At 34.6% G+C, this 24,880-nt stretch overlaps 1 protein-coding gene across 1 annotated transcript; it reads left to right on the top strand.

Annotated features, from left to right (window-relative positions):
• The first annotated feature begins 11,393 nt into the window (after positions 1-11,393).
• LOC116014708 (serine/threonine-protein kinase-like protein CCR4) lies at positions 11,394-13,935 on the top strand. The gene has a single exon (XM_031254650.1). It carries the CDS (start codon positions 11,447-11,449, stop codon positions 13,778-13,780), a length of 2,334 nt encoding a protein of 777 aa, XP_031110510.1. The 5' UTR covers positions 11,394-11,446; the 3' UTR covers positions 13,781-13,935.
• Positions 13,936-24,880: the final 10,945 nt, after the last annotated feature.

The following is a 24,880-nucleotide window of genomic DNA, read 5'->3' as shown; positions in this document are numbered from 1 at the left end:
GTTAGTGCATGTGAAAAAATAAATGCAAAGCAATGGAGTGGCGAAATTCAAATGAAAATGAAAAACAAAATAAAGTGCAACAATGTAAGGAATTAAAGAAATTACAACTTCTAAAAGTACTAGAATGGAAACTAGGATAAAGCAAAAACGAGAAATGTAAAACAATGTTCAAATGTTTCAAGTCAAGTCACTAAAATAGAACAACCAAGGTAACCCAACGATTAAAGCATCTCAACTACTCCGGGGGTGGATGTGGATGGAATCTCATGAATTGCTCCCGGAGTTCTTCAATTTGTGTCCTTTGTGCCTCAAGTGCCCTATGAATGGCCTCCTCTGCTCTTTGTTGCCTTTCCATAACCTCTAAGTGAAGTTGGCGTTGCCTTTCCATAGCCTCTAAGTGAAGTTGGTGGTGGAAGGCTTGCATAGTTATCCAGTTCGTCACGGTGGCATAGTGTGGCGGTACAGATGGGAATATAAGCATGGGTGGTGGTGGTGGATCCATATCATCATCCTCGGGGATGGGAGTGATCTCCAGTAATAGCATGTCCTCTCGAGACAAAGGTGTCATCTCAGACTCTCGCACCCGAACCTCCTGCGCCAACTGGGCTGCGTTCCTCATTTTTCTACACAACAAAAATTCTGCAACATAACACAAAAGATCACATGTGTGGGTCCATAAAGATTATTCCAAGAAAACCAAGTATTTGCATTTCATTATTTTCTACAAGAATCAAGAATTAGCATTGAAAGCAAGAGACATCAAGCAACAAGTATACAACAAGAGGAATTATGTAGCCACAATATTTCATTTTTTTTTTCAAATTCAACAAAGTGTACTTCTAGCAAGCATGCAATATATTTCAAGTAACCAACTTCACAACATTCCTCATTTTTGTTTTCAAGTTCAATTTCAAGAATGTTCAACAATTTTTACAATCATTTTTTTTACAAGGGCATGGCTAAAATCAACAATTCAAAGACAACATTTAAGCATTAGCAACATATGAGCAAATAACAAATTAAATTAAGGCACAAAGTTCATTCATTTTTCATTGAAGCATTTTTACAAACACCTAGTGTTCATACTAGAACATGAAGATTATCAACAAAATTGAACAATGCAATTCAACTTCTATGCACTATCAACATCAAGATCAAGTATACAATGATTTCCAACATCAAGTTTAACAAAATCTATCAAAAATTCATAACCCTAGAGGTTGGGCAAAAATCCCCAATTTAAAAAGAAAATGGAATTTCTTACCTTGAATTAATGTTTGGAATGGATTAAAGTGTGTTTCTTGAAGATGGATTGGTGTATTTGTTGTGTACAAGTGTACCTTGGGTGGTTCACTACCTTGGATTGAAGTTGGGAGGGGTTTGGGAGAAGAATGAGGGAGTTTGGAGTGTGTTTTGGCCGAAATGCAGCTGCTGTTTGTGACTTAAGTCTGGGGTATGTACGCTGTGGCGTACGTGCGTACGCACCTTCATACGCCCCCTAGTACACGCGTGGATGATTTCCAGTGTGCTCCCAGGAGCCACGCCACTCGACCTGGTTCGATTCACGCGTGGTCTGAGTCACGTACGAGCATGCGTACAAGCGTACGCATGATAGTACGCGGTCAAGACTCCACACTTCTCTTTTTTTTCTCTTAAAATTTCACTCCCTTTTGAACTTTTGAAGCTTTTTAGTGACTTACCCTGCAAAGTTAGCTCAAAAACAAGAACAAAAATACCAAAACAAAAAAAAACCAACACAAAAATAAAAATAAATGAAAGTAACAATATTCACACGATAGGCTTGGGGTGCCTCCCAAAAGCGCCACGTTTAACGTCCTTGGCTAGACTCAACAAAAGAAAACTATCCCACAAAGCATATCAAGGTTGGGACCTCACCATGCGTCCCATCCACTTTTGAGTTAAGATATGCCCAAAGGTGTCAGGCACCCTCGAACTCGAGCACAATCATTCTCAAGATCGACCCAAGAACAACCTTAGAAATTATGCTCAATCCCTCAAAAAGATTTTGCAATTCATTACTCATTTTCTTCTCACCCCCCCCCCCCCCCTCAAAAATTGTACCATTTAAAACACCTATTTGGGTGAACACTTCCTCAATCCCTCCTTTCCTTTCAACCATTTCACCCTCAAAATTGTTGTCAGAAGTGACAACTTCACTAAATCTTATGGCACCCTCAACATAACCATCCACCATTTCCTCATCCTTACCATCAAAATCCCAACAAGCATCATCAAACATTCCATGAAAATAAGAGGACTCATTATCACTATCAATACTAGACCCACACCCCAAGCACGGAAGGTGAGTTCAACACAATTATCATATGAAAACATGAAATCACTATCACAACTATCAACGTAATCATCCTCCCAAGAACTAAGACAATTTTCATCACAAAAATCAAGAGAATTTTCACAAGAGATAGGGGAGTCATCTTCACAAGAATCACTAGCAATTTCATCACAAGATTGAACACAAGTATTGTCAAGAGTAGAGTTAAGAGTTTTACCACTTGCCTCCTCATCTTCCCACACTATTTCAATTTCCTCATCACTCTCTTCTTCACATCCCAACCCCTTTTCATTCTCCAATTGGTGGATTGGGATTTCTTCAAGCACCGGGGTCTCGTCTAACATGGGATCATCTTTGGCCCTTGATATTTCCAGGAGTATTTCACCACTCCCCAAGGTACTAGCATGGGCCTCCTCTTGGATTCCTCTTGAGAATTCTTCTACTATGAATGCCAATTGTTCTTCCATTTTCTTCCATGGTTACAAGGTATCTTCTTGGAGAGCAATAAGATCTTCTTCAATGTCCTTCATGACTTCGGATTTGAGGTTAGTCATGTCCTCCTTAGCATCATTTACAAACTCTTGCAACTTCATTTCTAGGCATTCAATGTCATCATGGTAGTGTGGTGGGGGATTATCATAGTATGTATCCTCATAGTGTGAGTGATTGTATGGTTCATTTGTGTATGATGGGGGTTCATTTGTGTATTGAGCATCATAAGAATCATAGGAATATGTGGCATATGCTCTTTCCAATTGGTATGGTGGGGGTGGGTGCTCATATGGTGATGGATAGTTATCCATGTAAGGAGTAGAGCATGAGTATTGGTCTTGAGTATGGTATGGTGATGGAGATGGATAGTTGGGTGGGAAGGAAGGGTAATCATGTATAAAGAAAGGGCAATGGGGGTGGTGTTCATATGCTTGAGGTGGAAGATGTGACCAAGACTCTCCTCTATGGGGTGGATACCCTTAAGGAGATTCATTTTCATATGAAGGTGAGTTTCTTTGGTACATTTTCAATAATTTCCTGAGCAAAGCTTCACCAAACAAAAGGTCTTTGCAATTAAAAGTAGTTGCAAGTGAGCCAAAAGATATACAAGCACAAGTATGCCTACTTCAAGATCAACAAGTAACCAAAATAAAAGAAAATTGCAATAAAAGGAAAACACACTAGATCTCTTGCAAAATGCTACCTAAGAAAGCAAAACGAGAAAACTCAATCAATAATCGTTTTCCATCCTCGACAACGGCGCCATTTTAATGTTATAGATTTAGCGGTGGATGGAAAGTATGGGTGGAGAATGGAGATTCTCCCGGATGTCATGTTCTCAAAGGATGAAAAATTGGAGAAAATTGAGTGCAACGCTTTCTAAGGGAGAGTTTAACAAGAGATATCTAGGTGCACGGGGAACATGTGTAGGCATTCGAAGGTAAGAGAGAAAATGGAACAAAGCATGAAAGTAGAGGAAGTATTGAAACAAGTAACAAGGCAAACTAAAGAGAGGAGTTGGATTCGTTCTCTAGATCCTATGCATGCCTTGGACTAGGGTAAACTCGATGGATTGCAAATCATGTCCAACCTTGGTGAGGCTTTACTAGTACCATTCCCCCTTTAGGTACTAGGGACTCTCTAGCTTAGGAATGTTTGTAGGCATCCTAGAAGCATAGAGGCATTTAATCAAACACTTTGTCTTCACCTCATCCTCTACCTAATCCTTTTGGATCTTAACGGAGAGGAATGCAAATGAGAGCAAACTCTTCATGAAAGCACAATATCTTGTTACTTTCAATCACTCAAACTATTCACTCATCTCCGGACAATGAAGCAAGAATCTATACAAATCCATCATTCACGACCAAAGCTTTCACAACACAATTCACAATCATCTAATCAATTAATCAATGTAAGATCAACATGCATAGCTCTAGATCACAAGATCCAAATCCTAGGTGATCTAACTACAATCCATAATGAAATTGAAGAGCACACAATTAAAGGAAATCAAATGTAGAAAAGGAATTGAAATGGAATTGAGATGAGAAGACGAATACAACACTTGAATCTTCAATTGTAATCCACAATTACATCAATTGTTGTAGCTAGGATGATCTACCTAGAGAGAGAATGGAAAACCTAATCTAAGAAGCTTTGAAAATGCAATTGGAAAATCTAAACTAATTTTATGAAACTAGAACAAAATGTACAACTCATTAACCTTCTACAAATATAATAAATATTAATATTTTGTTCAATACTTTCACATGAGAATGTAGGACACACATCTCACAACACATGAAACATATAGGGGGAAAACTACCACTACCAAATATCAATAGGCGCTTGCAAGATCAAGAGTTCATAATACAACTAAGATCTCAGTCATTTAAACAAACACAACAAGACAAATCCACAACTTTCTACATCATAATCTCATTGCATGATGCTGCCCTCTATACTACCACAATAACTCTGTTGCATATGGCACATTACCAAATACCAATAAATAAATTTAAACAAAAAATTAATGAAGATAAAGACAATGACAATGTTACCCGAAAGAGAATTAAAAAGATTTAAAGAAATTCAAACGAAAAAGTAGTATTAGTTTATACTATCATTTTTAGACTAAGTATTTAGATACCCGAGCAAGTAGAGAATTTTTCAACCATGGTACCAACATATACATGTCTCATAATAATAGCATGAAATATGTCTCAAAAAATAAAAGCACGAAATATGTCTCAAAAAATTAAAAGCATGCAATATGTCTCATTATCATCATATGCTAAATGTCTCCCACAATTGACGTGTGGCTTCAAATAGTGTTGTGCTTGAAATTATATGTGCATGGTGCTCATTGCATTCACTAAGCAGTATTTCATGCATGTATTTCACCCGTAGATCCCTAATTGCATTGTTGTCTCCCTTCCGTAGTCCGCAATCCCAATTGGTAGTGGCTTCCCCTACGAATGACTCCATGTGCCTCATGACGAAGACTCCACAATCAACTTTTTTTTTTGTGGCATCTGCATTCGTTTCGGCTCCATACATTGCACTATGGCGGACTTCTCTGTGGCATGGATGTCATCTAAGAAAGTCGATACGAGTTCCTTCTGCATTGTGCACACAATACCATTGAGTTATAGCACTAGAAGATGAGTAATGGACATTTACAACCAAACAACAACACACCAACTAGAACCATGCTCTTACGAAATTCTAGAGGGGTGGGGTGGAATGTAAAGTCTTCAACCAACTTCGGCTATAAAAAAATATAAGAAAAAAAAAAACAAAACAAAAAAAAACCAAAATAGCACACTGCACAGTCTAGTAACTTACCACGTCATCCATTTCAAACAATTTTTTCTTAACATTGTTGCACAAACACCACAACCATTTCAGCCCAATTTAAACCACCATATATGCACACAAGCCATTATGATAATCTGGTAACCCATTATACCGCTACTAATAATAATCCTAAAATATATTTTTTGGCACAATTATACAGTTAATTACACTTCATCACACACCCAAGTTGCACATTTTCATTTTCCGTAAAAACACAATCAAAACATTACTCTACCATGCACCAAGAAATTACGTTAGACCCATATGCACAGCTTACACATTTTTAATTGATTACCAGGTCTATTGGTAACCACCCTAATAACCTTAGTTATTTTTTTTAGGGTAACCCACAACATTACTATATGCTTTAGTAGCACAGTTTGCAACATGGATTCTACACCCTTAAACTATCCCTAAATCTGAACTTAAATCTATAATAAATAATTCTAGAATTGTTGAAAAAATGAATTAAACAGTAACATAGCTATTACTAAACGTTATGGGAAACCAAATTTAACCGCTCAACGCACCACATATACGTTACACATCACAATTAATAGAATTAAATTGCACATAAAACAACTCGTCGACCAAACGCTCAGCATACATATTCCAAACCACAACGCATAGAATGCAATCTCTTTGATACACCCTATTTACTGCTCAATTTAAGGTTACCTACATGCACACAAAATACAGTTACTCACACTAAAATTGCACAATTCTTGTATACCCAAATGCGTACACTGTTACTCACATTGTTTCTCACAATACAATTCCACAATTACTGTAGTTTACACAACCACACCTCAAATGCATATTATAAATACCTATTCAGAAATGCACTTAAATCACCATGTTACTCCTCAGGCACCCCATCCCAGATGCACAAACAAAATAAAAAATGACAAACCACTTATTTTTAAAGGTTTTACTACAGTTGGCCTTTCTTTAACACCTACTGACCATTAAATTAAATTGCGATGATAGGCGTGCCTTGAATCAAGCGATCGCTTTAAAGTAATGAAGATATAACACACACAAGTTTTACAGTCACTACAACTCAAATATAAACTTGACACGGTAAATGCCTTGTGTCTGTATCTATTCGTGAGGATGTCCAAGCTACACCCAAGACTTGTTGAAGCAGCCACACTTCACGCTCATATAGGCTGATCTTTTACCTCATGCCCTACATCATGTATTTTTTCAAAAAACTAATTAAGAGCATATGAACTCAACCTTACTCTCAAAGCAAACCAAGTACTGAACAAAGGGGTAATTTTTTTTCTTTTTAAATAGTACTTGCCACCGATAATGAAGTACTCATCTTCATTGAACTCTAGTTCTAACGTCAAATATTAGAAGAGAGTTGAGCTTTCCTCCATCACTGGCTATCAACTAGTTTCAATCATATCCCTTCCGGTGTCTTTTGAACCATGTCCCTTAATTGCCAATGCTTTTATAAACAGATCCGCTAAATTAAATCGAAATCGTACAAAGTTTAGTTCTACAACACCATTATTTATGAGCTCCTGCACATAGTTGTGTCTTATGCCTATGTGTCTTGACTTCACATTATAAACTTTGTTATATGCCTTGGCCAATGTTGTAGCATTGTCACAATGTACCAAAATTGGTGACATCGATTTCGACAAAACAGGAATTTCTAAAATTAAATACCTTAGCTATTCTGCTTTCTTACAAGCCGAAGCCAATGCCATAAATTTAGATGTCATTGTTGAATCTAATATACAACTTTGCTTTTTAGATGCCTAGGAAATAGCACCTCCTCCAAGCAAAAACACACATCCGCTTATAGAAGAAAATCTTCCTAATTTGATATCCAACTAGCATCGAATTATCCTTCCATGATGGAAATTCCCTTTGCATATACTAAACCATAGTCATTAGTTTTATTCAAGTATTTCAAAATTCTTTGTAATGCCACCAAATGTACTGCATTAAGATTACTAGTGTATCTACGCATTTTCCTATGCATACGCAATGTTTGGCCGAGTACTTGCCATTGCATACATTACGCATCCAATTACATTAGAATACTCCAACTGTGAGACCGGATATCCTTCATTTGGTACTAATTTTATTGAAGGGTCTATTGGAGTAGATATTGCAGCACAGTCAAAGTAAATAAATCTTTTTAACACTTTCTCAATATAATGAGACTATGTAAAAGTTACACCGGTGTGTCCTTTTATTATTCTTATTCCAAGAATAACCTCTACTTCTGCCAAATCTTTCATGGAAAAACTTGAACTAAGAAAATCTTTAGTGTCCTTGACTTTATCTAAACCAGTACCGAATATTAGCATGTTATCCACATATAGACAAATAATAACTCCCTATCCTTTGCTTTAAATTCATTTATCGAACTGATTAATTGTGTACATGTATGTCAACACGACTTGATCAAACCGATCATGCCATTGTTTAGGGGTATGCTTTAAGTCATAAAGTGACTTAATTAATTGGCAAACCTTATTTTCTTGGTCTGCAACCATGAAACCTTCTAGTTGCTTAATGTAAATTAAACCTCCTCCTCCAATTTACCATTTCAAAATGTCATCTTAACATCTATTTGGTGAATGACCAGATTATTTATTGCATAAATAACAATTAATAATCTAATAGTAGCAATTCTTGTTATAGGAACATAGGTGTCAAAGAAGTCAATTCCTTCTTTTTGCCTAAAGCCTTGTACTACAAGCATGGATTTAAATTTGTCAATTGTACTATCAACTTTGATTTTCTTTTTGAAAATTGATAAGTTCCAAAGATAAATTATTTCTAGGGGTCAAATTGGGGTTATTTTGTGCTAAATTGATTTCGGGGTTATTTTGTGCTAAATTGATTTCTTTTGTGCTTTGTTGGTGTGTTAATTAGTTCCAATGGTATAATTCTAGCACATGGACTATGGTGTGTGCATTTGGTGTTTTGTAGGAATTTGAGGCTGAATTGCAAACATTTAGATAAGTTTTGAGACTTTTTTTTAGTACTATTGACCCGGTTACACTGTAGTATATGTTTATAACTACTTTCTCAATCAAATGAAGCACAAAGAGCCAATATTGCCTCCACTGAGGCTCGAACCCACCTCCTCCCATGTGGGGGTGCAACCGGGTACCACTAGACCACAAGGTCTTTGGACTAATTAGAATATATTCTACAGAGGGACCTTGCATGAGGCCATGCATGGTTGTGCAAGCACTAGTGGACACGTTAACAGAAAGTTATACCAGCAATTGCATGAGCGTGGGAACAAAAGTGGTGAGATTGATAGAAAGTTACACAAAAAGATTCACGTGCGTGCAATGAGTCGAGAATTTTCTTGGAATGATGCACGAGGGTTATCGCAAGTGTGCAAGCTAATTGTATTTGCTAAAAGTTAAATTTAAATTTTACATTTACATTTCATTTAGTATGGTAACAATATTAAAATCTAAATATAATAGAAGAAATTATAAGAAAAACTAATAGCATTTGCTAAAAGTTAAATTAAAAATTTTTAAATACACAATACATACTATGTTCAATACATTTTAAAAAAAACAATTATACTAGATAATAATATTTATTATCATCAAAATTAAAATTTCATCTTCTAATATTTATAGAATTTATGTGTTTTTTTTTAATTTTACTAACTTTTTTTTATTTATTGGGCATTCTTCAATTGTGACAAATAGTAATTTTTATAAAAATAAAATTTTGAATTCTTTTGAGACTAAAGATAGTTTTTAATAAATTTGATAGTACTAAAAAAAGAGATAGTTTTTAATTATTTTTATCATTTTAATTTTATTTGAAAAAAAAAATCAGTTACACACGTTAGTAATCCACCCTATGCCAATATATACTTCAAGACAAAAACTTGTGTGAGACCGTCTCACCATGAGACGAGTCGGGTCGGGTCGGGTCAAGATGCAAATGTAACACGTATATGCACAAATACCATACTTATATGCTCAAATGTAATACTAATTAGGAATAAAATTTTTGTTACTTATTAGGGTAAATGTAATACTTGTAAGGGACAATACAATACTTTTACATTTCGATTTAAAGTATTACATTTTTCCTCAAAAGTATTATATTTGCCCTTATAAGTGAGAAGCACTTGTCAACATTACTTATTATGAAAAATGTATTACTTTTTCTCTTATAAGTAACAAAAATTGTATTTTTAATTAGTGTTATATTTGAGCATATATGTGTGAGATTTGTACATATAAGTATGACATTTGCATGGTGCTTTGACCCGACCCGACCCGTCTCACACAAGTGTGACCCATACTTCAAATATGAAAACTGACTAAATAAACGTACCTTTTCCAACCATTTCTATAATATGTGCGAAAGTTGTAATAATTAGCAGTCCTTACCCATACTATTTATTACTCCGTATTTACTTACTAGTCACTATTCAAAAGAAATTGAACCAGTAATACTTCATATGAACCAAAAAGCAATAACCAATTTTGGAAAGCATATAATTGGCTAGGAAAGTACAAATTTTCTGTACTAATAATATAAAATATAAGTCAATAATATGTATTGTCGCATTTTTACAAAATAATAATAATAATAATAATAATAATAATAATAATAATAATAATAATAATATCTTAGACGATTGAAACTCTTGAAATTTTGATCGCTGCACCATATAGAATATTTATCCGTAAATGTAAATTACTCTTATTTATCGTATCAGTAAATGTAAATGGCTTTTCTTTCAATATTGTGGCGTAGGAGTATGCATTCGCTTAATTGAATCGAATTAATTGAACTTTTTAAAACTTTAACCATTAATCGAATTGAATTTTTTTCATGTTAACCAAAGTTTTTTAGCTAGATTTTTAAATCATTAAAACTATAAATAAAAATTAACATTACAAATTGCATCAATACCTATCATAATAAATCCATAAAATAAATATACAAAAACAATACAATAACAATACTACAAATAAAAAAAATTATACAGTGTAACTATAAATAGTATTCCTCCTATCCCATTTTACGTGTCTGGTTCGATTAACGAGACTTGATTGATTTTACTTTTAATTTAATTTTTCATAATACTAAATTTAGTATTAGTATATAAAATTTATATATTTAGAAATTACAGTAAAAGTACTATTAAACCACACAAAAAAATAAAAATAAGTAAAAAATATTTTTTTTAAAAAAAGAAAAAATTAGTTTGATCAATAAATAGTAAATAAAACAGATAAAATGGTTAGAAAGAGTAGTTAACTAAAGAACTAAAGAACACACACACATAAAATTTTAGTTTAACCGATCAATTAACCGAAATTTTTAAAACGAATTAACTAAAATTCTATAAAACGTCTATCCATTAAGAGAACCAAAATATTTCAAAGATTAAACAAAAATTTTTTGATTCGATCCGTTAATTAAACTTTTACCAATTCTTCAAAAAAAAAAAAAGTTTTACCAAAGTTTGAACACCTTATTGTAGCGTGAGAAATCCTCAAAATGAATGTTTTGATAGGTAAAAGGAGCCGAGTCTATGTTTTGACCACACGCTCCAAACGTATCAATCTAGGGACTCGGTCTTTGGTCCTCACGCACTTTACCTTTCCCAGTTCCGACAATGCAACAAGCCGCGTTTGCATTCTCCCACCTTAAAACTCTCACTCTCTCTCTCTCCCAATATTTATATATTAATTTCCTTCTCTCTCCGCCTCCATTAATTCCTCCTCCGTTTCATATCACCATGAGAGCATTTCCATGGCTCTTTTTTCTGCAAACATTTTCCCTTTCTTCTTCTTCTTCTCTCTGTTAGCCCTCTGTTTTCTCCCTTCTGTTCGCCCGCTTTCCACACTCGCAATCTCCGAAACCGGTAACCAAACGCTACTCATCTGTTCATTGGTTCAGGATTCTTCTCGGCCGCCGGGTTCTGCGTCGATCAATTGCACTAGCTTTCCGGCGGGGAGTGTTCTGATTCCCCTAAATCCCTCCGTTTCCTACTCTGGGCTTGTGGGTGGAAACGGGTTTCTCTGCGCTCTCACCTCTTCTTTTTCTTCAAATTCTACCATGGTGTGCTGGAGATTTTCAGTAAACGGAACCGGGATGGCGTACAAGAGAATCTACCGCGGCCCGAGGATCGGCGAGTTTGGTTCTGGGAATTCCCGCATTTGTGGAATCGTGGAGAATTCCGGGCGCCTTCAGTGCTGGCAATGGCCGGAGTTTCGGCAGTCCAACGAGAGTGCCATCGCTTCAAATCTCGCATTGGGGAATGATTTTGTTTGTGGGTTGAGCGAGTCGAGAAAAATTCAGTGTCTTGGGAGTGATTCAAATGTCACGGATAATGTCCCCAACGGGACTTACAGTGATTTAGCGGCGGGTCCGCGCTACGCGTGCGGTGTTTCGGCGGAGGGGAGATTGGATTGCTGGGGAGATATGGGCGGAGAAAAGCCGGACGGGGAATTTGCGGGTGTTGCCTTGGGAGAGAACAGGGGATGCGCGATAAGACGGTCTAACGGAACAGTAGTTTGCTGGGGAGAAAATGGGTTTAGCCTCCCTGCAAATTTGCAGGGCAGGCATTTCATGGCGTTGGCGGCGAGAGAAACAGTGTTTTGCGGTGTGGAGACCGCCAATTCAACGTTGTATTGTTGGGGAAATTCGTTTTTCGATTTAAATCCTAAGGTTTTCGAGGAAGTTGTTCCTGGTCCGTGCAAAAGTTCTTGTCTTTGCGCTCCCCTGCCTCTCTACGCTAAATTTTGCAGCCAAAATTTAATGATATGTCAGCCCTGCACTGAGAATCCACCTTCACAACCGCCGCCGCCGCCGCCGCCGGCGGCGGTTCCACCTCCGGCCAGTGGAAATCGCAGTCGTTGGGATGGAGAAAATGTGGCATTTCTTGTGGTGGGATGCGCTGGTTCTTTGATAGGAGTATTAGCCCTTATATGTTACCTTTTCTCTAGGTACTGCACCATTACAGGAGGCTCAAGAATACACGATTCCGGCCGGTTAGACGAGGAAGAAGCGGCTTCTGAACACGGCGAGGCTCAGCCTGAGGCGGCCCCGGCACGGGTCTTGGAGAAAAGGCTTAGCCAATTGCTAAGTTTGGGAAATGGCGGCCATTTGGAAGAGTTTTCTTTACTAGTTTTGCAAAAAGTGACGGATAATTTTTCCGAGGAGCATAGAATTGGGACAGGGAGTTTTGGGTCAGTGTATCATGCGATATTGGAAGATGGGCGGAGAGTGGCTATAAAGAGGGCTGAGGTTTCCGCCTCCTCGTCCTACGCCGGCGCCGGCGGCTCAAAATACCGGCAGGAGGATAAGGACAGTGCCTTCCTCAATGAGCTTGAGTTTTTGTCTAGGCTCCATCACAAGAACCTAGTGAGGCTATTGGGCTATTGTGATGATAGCAATGAGAGATTGCTAGTTTTTGAGTACATGGAAAATGGAACGCTTCATGATCATCTCCATAGGCTTGAAACCTCACCGCTCATGTCGTGGACCGCGCGGATTCGCGTCGCCCTAGATGCGGCCCGGGGGATCGAGTACCTCCACGAGTATGCTGTACCGCAAGTCATCCACCGCGACATCAAGTCGTCCAACATATTGTTGGATGCCACTTGGACTGCCAAGGTGTCCGATTTTGGGTTGTCCTTAATGGGACCCCAAGATGACGAGTCTCACCTCTCATTACGAGCGGCTGGTACGATGGGGTACATGGATCCAGAGTATTACAGGTTGCAAGTATTAACGACCAAGAGCGACGTGTACAGTTTCGGAGTAGTACTCCTCGAGGTGCTATCGGGACACAAAGCAATTCATAAAAATGAAAACGGGGTGCCAAGGAATGTGGTCGATTATGTTGTTCCGTACATAGTTCAAGATAATATTGCTAGGGTTTTGGACCCTAGAGTTCCTCCTCCGACACCATTCGAGATCGATGCAATTGCCTATGTAGGTTACCTAGCCGTAGATTGTGTCATGCTACATGGTCGAGATCGCCCGACGATGACGGAAATTGTAAATAACTTGGAAAGAGCCTTAGCCGCATGTTTGGCCCCTCCAATATTTTCTCGGTCCAATACTGACTCCTCAACATAGTAATTACATTTGTCTTTTTTTTTTTCTCCATTATTTCTCTTTGTATCTTCCCCCTTTTTGGAATAGTATATTGTGCATAGCATACCCCATTTTTTATTTTAACTTTACTTCTCATTTCTCAAATATAATACAATAACAATTCCAAATTTGACCCACAAAATTTCTTTGATTGTTTACTTTCAAAACTATTATATATTTAATCTAGAATATCCGAAGTTTCCTATGATTTAATTAGAAAGGTAAAAAGATTGACAAATTATTTATGCAAGAACTAAAATTGAAATAGATTATCAAAGTAGGTGTAAAAGATGCCTAAACCAACCTAAATATTTGGTATAATAACAAGTGCTTCACAGCCCATTGATGTGGGCATTTTCCACCTTTTCACATTCTCATTTTTTTGTTTCAGTGACAGATTAGCTACCAACAGCTTACAAGTCAAGCAAGAAATATGATTTTTTTTTTCTCGTGGACTGAAAAAGTCAGCGAATTCAAAATCTTCTCTGATGCGGTCATGACTGCCTACATAATTGTGAAGAAAGAAAATATGTAATTGGTCGTAGCAACCATTCAAATGCTTCCATATGGACATATGACAAATGTCGGAAGTAGGGTCGATTGGGGCTCCAAGAGAGTAATATTGCTTATCTCTTTTATATTTGTGTATTAGAATCTGCGGGTGTAATTGAGAGCAAATTATATCGTGCAACGTGGTCCACAATGCATTGTGGACTGCGCATCAAAACGACGTCGTTTTGATTAATGAAAACAGACAGATGAATTCGCGCTACTCGCTTTCAGTTCATATACACTGCAGTTACATTTCAGCACAACTGCAGTTACATTTCAACACAACTACAATTACATTTTGATATAACTACAGTTTCATTCGATAATATAAAAACACAAATGTGAAACTGTTATTCAGTATCAGTTCATATACACTGCAGTTACATTTCAATACAACTACAGTTACATTTCGATATAACTACAGTTTCATTCGATAATATAAAACACAAATGTGAAACTGTTATTCAGTATCAGTTCATATACACTGCAGTTACATTTCAACACAACTACAGTTACATTTCGATATAACTACAGTTTCATTCGATAATATAAAACACAAATGTGAAACTGTTATTCAGTATCAGTTCATATACACTGCAGTTACATTTCAACACAACTACAGTTACATTTCGATATAACTACAGTTTCATTCGATAATATAAAACACAAATGTGAAACTGTTATTCAGTATCAGTTCATATACACTGCAGTTACATTTCAACACAACTACAGTTACATTTCGATATAACTACAGTTTCATTCGATAATATAAAACACAAATGTGAAACTGTTATTCAGTATCAGTTCATATACACTGCAGTTACATTTCAACACAACTACAGTTACATTTCGATATAACTACAGTTTCATTCGATAATATAAAACACAAATGTGAAACTGTTATTCAGTATCAGTTCATATACACTGCAGTTACATTTCAACACAACTACAGTTACATTTCGATATAACTACAGTTTCATTCGATAATATAAAACACAAATGTGAAACTGTTATTCAGTATCAGTTCATATACACTGCAGTTACATTTCAACACAACTACAGTTACATTTCGATATAACTACAGTTTCATTCGATAATAAAAAACACAAATGTGAAACTGTTATTCAGTATCAGTTCATATACACTGCAGTTACATTTCAATACAACTACAGTTACATTTCGATATAACTACAGTTTCATTCGATAATATAAAACACAAATGTGAAACTGTTATTCAGTATCAGTTCATATACACTGCAGTTACATTTCAACACAACTACAGTTACATTTCGATATAACTACAGTTTCATTCGATAATATCAAAACAAATGTAAGGCAGTATCTTTTGAGATGAACTGTAGTGTCAATTACGGGCTCTGTCTCCCACTTACTAAAACGACGTCGTTTTGGGACCATGGTCCACAATGCATTGTGGACCGTGGTCCACGATATAAGAACTGGTAATTGAGAGGCATCGATCTTTAAGTTTTTCTGTATTAGAGTTCTACTATATGTAATCAGGGGTCTCACTTTTCTTGTGCATTATTTTGATTAGATTTTTCTCTATTTTTAATTTTTTGGTTAGATTCTGATTTGTTCTAAGTTGGTCTTAACTATAGGAAATTTCTTTTCTCTATTTAATTATTAAGTAGATTTTTTAAATTTATGATTAGATTAGTCGATTTATTTATACCCAATGAAAATATAAGAAAATATTTCAGTATTTTTTATATCGATATTTTCTTGTCAAAATGAAAAATGAATAATATTTTTGTCATATATTGCATTCTTTCTTTCTATTTCAACTAAATTATACACTAAATATGTCGGTGCCATTTGTTGGAAAAAAAGAGATCATAAAATGACATTGTAAGTGACTATTTTGTGGTACAAATATATGTGGGGTCTACTTCCATTTAATTTGGTCGGGTCAAAGTGGATTCGAATCTTTGTAGTGAGACGAAGAGATTGATATATTGTACGCTCAAAACGAGTTATAGGTGAATGAGAAATTAATTCTCAAAGTAAACCCATTTAAGTTGGAAAATGGACGTGGAAAGACTTGAAAGGTTTCAAGCCTTTGTCCCACATTGAAAAAAGAAGGAAATTTGCATCATTATATATACAAAACCCTTTAAAAGGATGTTGAATTGTGCGTTTGCACATGCGGACACGAATGTTGTTTATTGGAAGAAATATTTTCCAACATTTTCTATCCACTATTTTGGGAGCATTAATTCTGATATTACATAATTAATTTCATATTAATTATAATTTTAAATTTTTAGAATTTTAATCTAAAGATTAATTTCGTTGGAGGTTAGAATTTGATTTTTAAACCAGAATTAATGCCATGCTTATATATAGCATTGGATGAGCAGGTGGATTTTAACAATGAATACCTACGTTCTTGCTTTCCAGAAAATCTCTACTCATCTTCCTCTAAAATTTCTGTGTTCATATGTACCACTGTTCTAGTTCGTCGAGCTTAATTTTTTGAGTGTTCAAACCATAAATTGTAGTTCGTTTTTATCTTGTGAAACCTAGGTTACAACGGTAACACCTTTAGGCGTAGCAAATAAATTTTTAAAGAAAGAGTGCTTCACTCGACTCGAACTAAACCCTTTACCTTGCGTTTTTGTGCTTAATTGCTATTTTTGTAAAAATAATCTTTTTCGTAGGATTATCTTCCTAACACCATTTTTAGTTTTTTTGTAAGAGACCTGAGAAGTCATGAAACTGAAAAACTTTTGTGTGTGCCCATGTGTATATATAGAAAAATTCTAAGATGCTAATCAATATCAATGACTATTATATTTTATGTCACCCGGCCCCAAAGTGAATGGTAAATACTTTGTATTGTGTATTGTGGGACATTAATACAAACTCAAAGCCTTTCCCAAACTTTGGCTTGTACCCCACAATACACAATATAAACTCAAAGCCTTTCCCAAACTTTTGGCTTGTACTTCGGTGTTGAAGGACATTATAGATTTTTCTTATATATATCCCACAATACACAATATAAACTCAAAGCCTTTCCCAAACTTTGGCTTTTACCTCGGTGTTGAAGGAAATTATAGATTTTTCTTATATATAAATTTTCTCAGTAAGTCTCATTTTATGTGTCTAGTTCAGTTAACGAGATTTGACTAAATTTATTTATAATTTAATTTTTGTAATATTCAATTGTGTTAGTACATAAATTTTATATATTTAGAAACTACATCAAAAGAACTATTAAACCCAACAAATTAGCCAAAGACCTCGTGGTCTAATGGCACCCGGTTCACACTTCCACATGGAGGGGAGTGGATTCAAGCTTCAGACAAGGTGACTGTGTAGGTTGGGAAAAGTAGTACTAAAAAAAACACAACAAATTAATTTTAAAAATATAAGTTGGATTTACCAATATATAGCTAGTAATTAATATGCCAGGTAAAATGAGAAGAGGTATTAACTAATAATAGGATTCAATATTTGAAGTTTAATTTATAAGTTAAATAAAACATCCTAATTAATAATAAGTTCAATAATAATTTTAAAAAAGCCCAATTAGAGACTAGAGAGGAAAATAATCCCAATTACTTGAATATATATAATATTTTAGGCATTATATTCTAACGAAACTGACAACACAGCTTACACAAATCACTCGGTGAGAAATGTGCTTTTTAATTTCTCTGTTCTTGAAGAAATGAAAGACTTTCATTTTTCAAGATATATTATTATTACTAATTCAAAATCTCCATTTCGAGTAAACATTTTCTAGAATTTTGTTGAAATAATTTGTTGTTTTTAATTTAATATTTTACTCAAATGTTAAATTTGAATATAGTATCGAAAAAAAAAATATTTCATTTATGTAAGTAATAGAAAATGCTATAAATAATTCTGATATAGTTTATAAAAAAATATATAATCGCCTCATAAAATTCTTATAAATAATCTTGAAAAGGTTAAAATTAATTCATTTCGTGAACTCTGCCCAAGTAAAACCCTAGTCTATACTCCGTATATGTTTTCAAATCTGAGATACCAACATGTATAAGTTCTGAAGAATCATATCCATTAATGCTGATTCTAAATTAAAGTATCTATTACCAATTCAAAGAATCATTTATGCTTTTTAATTTAATATTTTACTCAAGGAATCATTTATGCTGATTGTATGTTAATTATGCTATAAGTTTGACCTTCATAAGGTTTCTAATTGGCAAACTAGTTTGTGTAACTTGTAATTTACTAATTGTACCGTGAGGCGGGTTAGGGTCATGAAAAAATAGGTCCGCGGGGCCCGCGAACCTGCGTGGTGCGGGTTAGGGTTACACAAATTCTGGCTCGCAGGCCTAACGGGCCGGCCCGCAAAAGCCCACCAGAAATTTGGCCCGCGGTGGGGCCGGCCTAACGAGGCGGGCCGACCCGCTTTGACAGTACTAATTGTACGTGCACCTGAAAAACTAATATCAGAACAAACTGTAAAGTATTTTTTAAAAAAAAATGTGATGACATTTTTATAATTATTTTGTAATTATAATTGTGCAACTTTTAATGTCTGATTGTGCAATCGATGATACCTTATTGTGTAGCTCGCACGTTCGCATGTGAGAAATTGACCAATTGTTCTCATTTCATCTTGCCACTATACATATAAATGATACTTTTATATATGTTGAACAATATTTTTATGTTCATTGGTATTGTTTTTTATTTGACTTTGTTAATGTTTCACACTGTCACTCTTATTTCCATCATATAAAATAGGCATATGGTAAACTTAATATAATTATTACTTGTATGATTGTAATTAATAAATTAAAGGTCAAGTATTAGTTCTGAGAGTAGGACCAGTTTATAATTTTCTAAGAAAGTTTCTAGACCTAAAGAGCTGTTCTGATCTTCTATTCAAATAACTTTACCAAACTTGTGTACAAGTCAACTTACCTAAGCCATTGCTTTAACTCAGTATTTCTTCTTCCTTGCTTTCTTTCCCTTATTTTCTGGTCAAGAAAAAGTTGCCCGGTCAAATATAGTTATTTAAGCGTTTGATTAGTATTTCAAGATAATCTATGGATGACAAGTATTCCACATTACATATTCGGTGATTCGTTTATTAACTATTGACTAATTTTATATAATCACCGACTCACCGTGCCATTTGGTGAATAATAGTTTGCATTTTAAGAGATTTAGGTTGTATTTTCAAAAAAAAAAAAAAAAAAAAAAGAGATTTAGGTTGTGCTTGGAAACTCGAAAAATGATTTATGAAAATTATTTTTCGGGTTTTCAGTGTTTGGATGCAATTGAAAAATCTAGTTAACGGAAAATATTTTTCATCGATTGGGAAAAATTTAGTCATTTTGGCGGAAAATGAGTTCCGCCAAAATTGTTGAAAAAATAGCATAAAATGGCATTTTTAGTGGCTATCTTGTGGTACAAATATATGTGGGGTCCACTTCTGATTTGGGTCGGGTCAAATTGGATTCAGGTTCTTCGTAGTTAAACGAAGAGATTGATATATTGTACGCACAAAACCGATAATGTGTGAATGAGAAATTGGTTCTCAAAGTTGACCCATTTGAGTTGGAAAAATGGAGGGAAAAACTTTAAAGTAAGCTTTTGTCCCACATTAGTTTGGGAAATGGGTTTGCACCACTATTTATAAAAGAGTTTTTCTAAGACTTATTGAATTATTGTATAGCATCGAGGCTCTCTCTAGCATATAGGGGACGTGCAAATCAAATCCCAAAATGAGCGAACGACACAGTGCACCTACCCAGATCATCGTCCTCCTCGGTTTCTAGGTTTAATTTACATTTCATGGGTTTTATTTTTCTCCATTTCCAAGATTTTTTCGAGACTAATTTCTACAAAAATTTGACGGAAGTCATTTTTCGGGACACTTAGAACAAGGTTTCCGACTGAAATCAGAGTTGGTTTCCGCCAGAAACCATTTTTTTAATAAATAATATTATTATAAATATTTTTATATTCTAAACAAAATGTTTAATTATACAATTCTACTCATTTTTCAGAAAATGAACCAAACACACAAAGACAATTTTTTATTGTACAGCCAAACACGGAAAAAGGAAAAAATATTTTTTGAAAAATGACTCATTTTCCATAAAATACTTTCTAAAAATCATTTTCTTCCTTTCCAAACAGACCCTTAAAAGGTTTAAATACATGATTTAGTGCACATCTTTGTAATTGTTGCGTGTTTCTCTCGTTCTCGTCACTAAAAGAAGAGGCTTTTGTTACATATATAGTTTGAAATAGAGTTTATTACCGAAATGGTCCCTCGACTATTGTAAAATTACCAATTTGGTCCTCGACAATTTTTCGTACCCAATTAAGTCTCTCGACTTTGAAAATTTTAACCAATTTGGTCCTCTGTTTATTTTGCCGTTAAAATTAGGACCAAATTGGTAATTTCTCTATAGTTAAGGGACCAAATTGGTAATTTTTCCATAGTCAAGGGACCAAATTGGTAGTTAATTTTTCACTGAAATAGTCCCTTGACTATAGCAAAATTATCAATTTGGTTCCTTGACTATAGCAAAATTACCAATTTAGTACCGATTTTAACGGCAAAATAAATGGAGGACCAAATTAGTTAAAATTTTCAAAGTCGAGAGACTTAATTGGGCACAAAAAATTATCGAGGACCAAATTGATAATTTCGCAATAGTCGATGGACCATTTCGGTAATAAACTCTTTGAAATATATTAAACAGGTTTTGAGACCAGTTTTCTTATGGGTATATATAGTATTAAACAAACCAAATGACATTGTGGTTGTTCATAATTACTTCCCCAAACTATATAAAAAGACAAGTTTTCTTGTCGGTATATATAGTATTAAACATACCAAATGACATTTTGGTTAGTTGTTCACAATTACTCCAGCAAACTATTGAAACATAAAGACTCGATACTGCTTCCACTAAAATTTGAACCCAGGGCCGGATTTTAGGGCGTGCAAGATGGGCAACAGCACAGGGCCCCAAAATTTTGGGGGCCCCTAGTCTAGCCCTGACTCAATAGTTAATATATGTATTTGTGATTATCTTTGTTCAAAATTAGGTTTTCATGACTAATATAAATTCTACTACGTATTATTCAAAACAAAAATTATACTCCGTAATATTCACGAGAATCACTTTTCTTCAATTCGCAGTTTATTTATACTTTGATAGGGCCTCATTTATTTACTAGCACAGGGCCACGCAAATAAAAAAACTGGCCCTGTTTGAACCCATAACCTTTTTACTTGAGAGAATTATTTTGTGCCACTAGTCTATAATATCTTTGCCCTCCATAACGTATCTTAAGCACATAGTTTTGAACTTCCTTATTTCGTTAGCATCTAGAATAAATTAGAATGTTAGTTTCAGACAAGAGTTAATTTCATTTTTGGTCCTAGATTTATAGGTGACAATCCATTTTTAGTCTCTTTTTATTAAAACATCCTCATTTGATCCTAGTATTATTGCGGCATGATCATTTTTAGTCCTCCATCAACAAAATCGTCGAAATATCGTTAAATACAAAGGCATTTTAATTTTTTTTGAACAAAGTATGATGAACATCTATATTTTTTATGTTTATTTTTTAAAAAAACATCCATAATTGAATACCGAAATGTCCTTGAATTTAATGATATTTAAACTGTTTTGTTGATAAATGACCAAAAACAGTCATGTCACAATAATACTAGGATCAAAAATTAATCTTCTAATAAAAAAAATTTAAATTGAACTACCACCTATAAATTTAGAATTAAAAATGGAATTAACTCTTTCAGACAACTACATCAATCGACAATACGTAAAACCTAATATACCCCCAACACAAATGTCATTGACTCATTGTAAACTACATAGTACACAGTCGTCCAAATATATAATTTATACAATTATGATGGCAATTATATCACCAACTCATTTAACACACGATGATTATGCAGCATTAAAATATGCATGCGTTGTTGGGAGATATTTGGTGGATGCCATCTTAATTATAAGTTACGAGAAAAACTCGCAGTCATTACTCAAAAGTGTGTGTCCGGTAAATCCTGACTTCCAAATTCTAGCCGATAAAAGATTACAAGGAGGTAAACCAACCTAGATTACTCATAGCTGACTGGTTCAAACTAAAAGGACTGGAATTCAAACTTGTGACATTATGGTTACAAGTTTGTACCCTTAACCGTTTTGGTTGGGGTTACCCCATGCCAATTCTGAATTTTCTTCTCCCAAAAGGGTGAATCCCCAACCTTAAAGGCCCATGCCTCATCCCGACGGAGCGTGTAGGAGAGGGTAAATCACGGTAGTTCAGTGACTCAATAGACAAGACCAAATGCCGGTGCACACAAGGGATCTGTCCACTTTAAGCATATGATAGGATTCCACATCTGTTCTGTAAGAAATTGTGGAGTGGTACTTAAACTTGGGTCAAATCTCCACTCATAAGTTAGTTTTTGTGGTGGAGTTAGGGGTTTGGCTTAAGTGTCATATCATTTGGTGTCTTGTTGAGATCGAGGCCGGAGTATGGTAAGAAAGGGCTACCTAGGGCTGCAGGCAGCTTAACTGGTCATAGGAGTGAACTACGTTTGGGAGCAAAGATTAGGGATCGAGTCTCACCAACGACCGTGAGAGGGCCTTCTTGGGCACAGTAAAGATTTAGCCCCTGTGTTCAATTGAATTATTGAGTTATCATGATTTACATCTTTCTAAATATTTTATCGGTTCGAGAAGCTTATAAGACAGAAGGTTTCTGTAGAGAGTACATATGAATGCTGCAAGTCTGCAACATTTAAGGCTATTTGACTTTTCTTTCTCCTATCTGTGTATTTAGAATTACTGTTTTCACATTTTGGTTACGGTGATAAACAGCATGCAATTCCACTTATAACAAATCTCATAATGATTACTAATTTTTTGTTTCAGTCGGCATTGATCCACCTTGCCTAGCCTCCCCCGTCGTTTTTTACTATGGGGTAGTGCTGTCATGGATCCTAGCTAGCTAGATTTGATTGCTTTTGCTCAACATATCATAAATAATATTATAATATTCTTCCATGGGAACGTTCCCATCCACCCGAAATTACAAGTGTAATGTTTTTTTAGGCTCAATAATGCAAAAACGCGTAAAACAACCAAGGCATGCATTTGTTGAAGGAAAGAAGAAATGGCACTGCCGTTTTGAGTAAGTGGGTGACTTACTACTTATATAGTTATATGGTTATATGGTCCATAAACGGAAAAAAATCGGCAAATAAATAAATATGAGTATGATTGTGTCGATCATTACTTTAGAATTTTTTCACATATCACAAAATATCATAACAACAACAACAACAACAACAACGGCAATAAGAACAACAACATTTATTTAAATATAAATTGTCAATTTTTATCAAATAAAAAATTTTTTCAATTATTTTATCACCAAATTTTTTTCATTAATTAATTGATATTCATTTTACTGATTAACAATATTTTAAAATTTGAGAGGTAAAAACACAATCAATATCACGAATTGAACCATCAATATTAATTTTTGACAATTTCAAAACTAATTATTTAAAACACAGAATGAATCATTAATTAATTAATCAACATAACTAATAATAAAACTAAAGCATATATCTCAAATTTGAAGATGTTTTAAAATAAAATGGATATTTGATAAAAGAAATAAGATATATAAAAAAAAAAGAAGAAAGAAAATGGTCACTTTAATTATTTGGTTTATTTCTTTTTATTTAATGAATTTAAATTTTAATATATATATATATATATATATATATATATATATATATATTTGAGTTCACTTTTAATAAACATAAATAGATTGTTAGAAAATTAGAGGGGGCCAAAAGTGTATTTTATCCTTACTAATCATATATTACATACATATTTCTACAATATTTTAAGGTAAAGGAGGTGGGGTGAGGGTGGGGGTTGGGGGGCCAGGGCCCCCCTACTCCATAAGGTGGCTCCGCCACTGGTTATAACTAGGTGCATGAATATTAACAAGGTAAATTACTTGTATTGTAAGCGAAAATAAGTTCACAAGTGCATGTAAAATGTATTACATGTGCAAGTAAAATGTACATTGAGCATCAATACTAAGTGCAAGTAATGTTATAACTAGTTGCACATAATGGTATAATTAGTTGCACCTAGTTGCACGAATGTTAACAAGGTAAATTACTTGCACTTGTAAGTGAAAATATGTGCACTTGTAAGTGATTTTACTTGTACTTTTTACTTGCAACTGTACACCAACTACTTGCACTTATAACACATTTACTTGCACCAAAGTTCGAGATATTTACGAAAATGTCACCGCGTCGTTTTTTTAAAATTACATTTGATTCATTGATCTGGATACGTGGACGGCTGTGGATCGTTCTTATTTCTCTTCTGGGCACCTGTTCTTATTGGAGCGCGCCCATATATATATATATATATATATATATATATATATATATATATATATATATATATATATATATAT

This window comes from Ipomoea triloba, chromosome 4 (assembly GCF_003576645.1).
Source record: "Ipomoea triloba cultivar NCNSP0323 chromosome 4, ASM357664v1".
NCBI lineage: Eukaryota > Viridiplantae > Streptophyta > Magnoliopsida > Solanales > Convolvulaceae > Ipomoea > Ipomoea triloba.
This window is presented reverse-complemented; position numbering and strand designations above follow the sequence as displayed.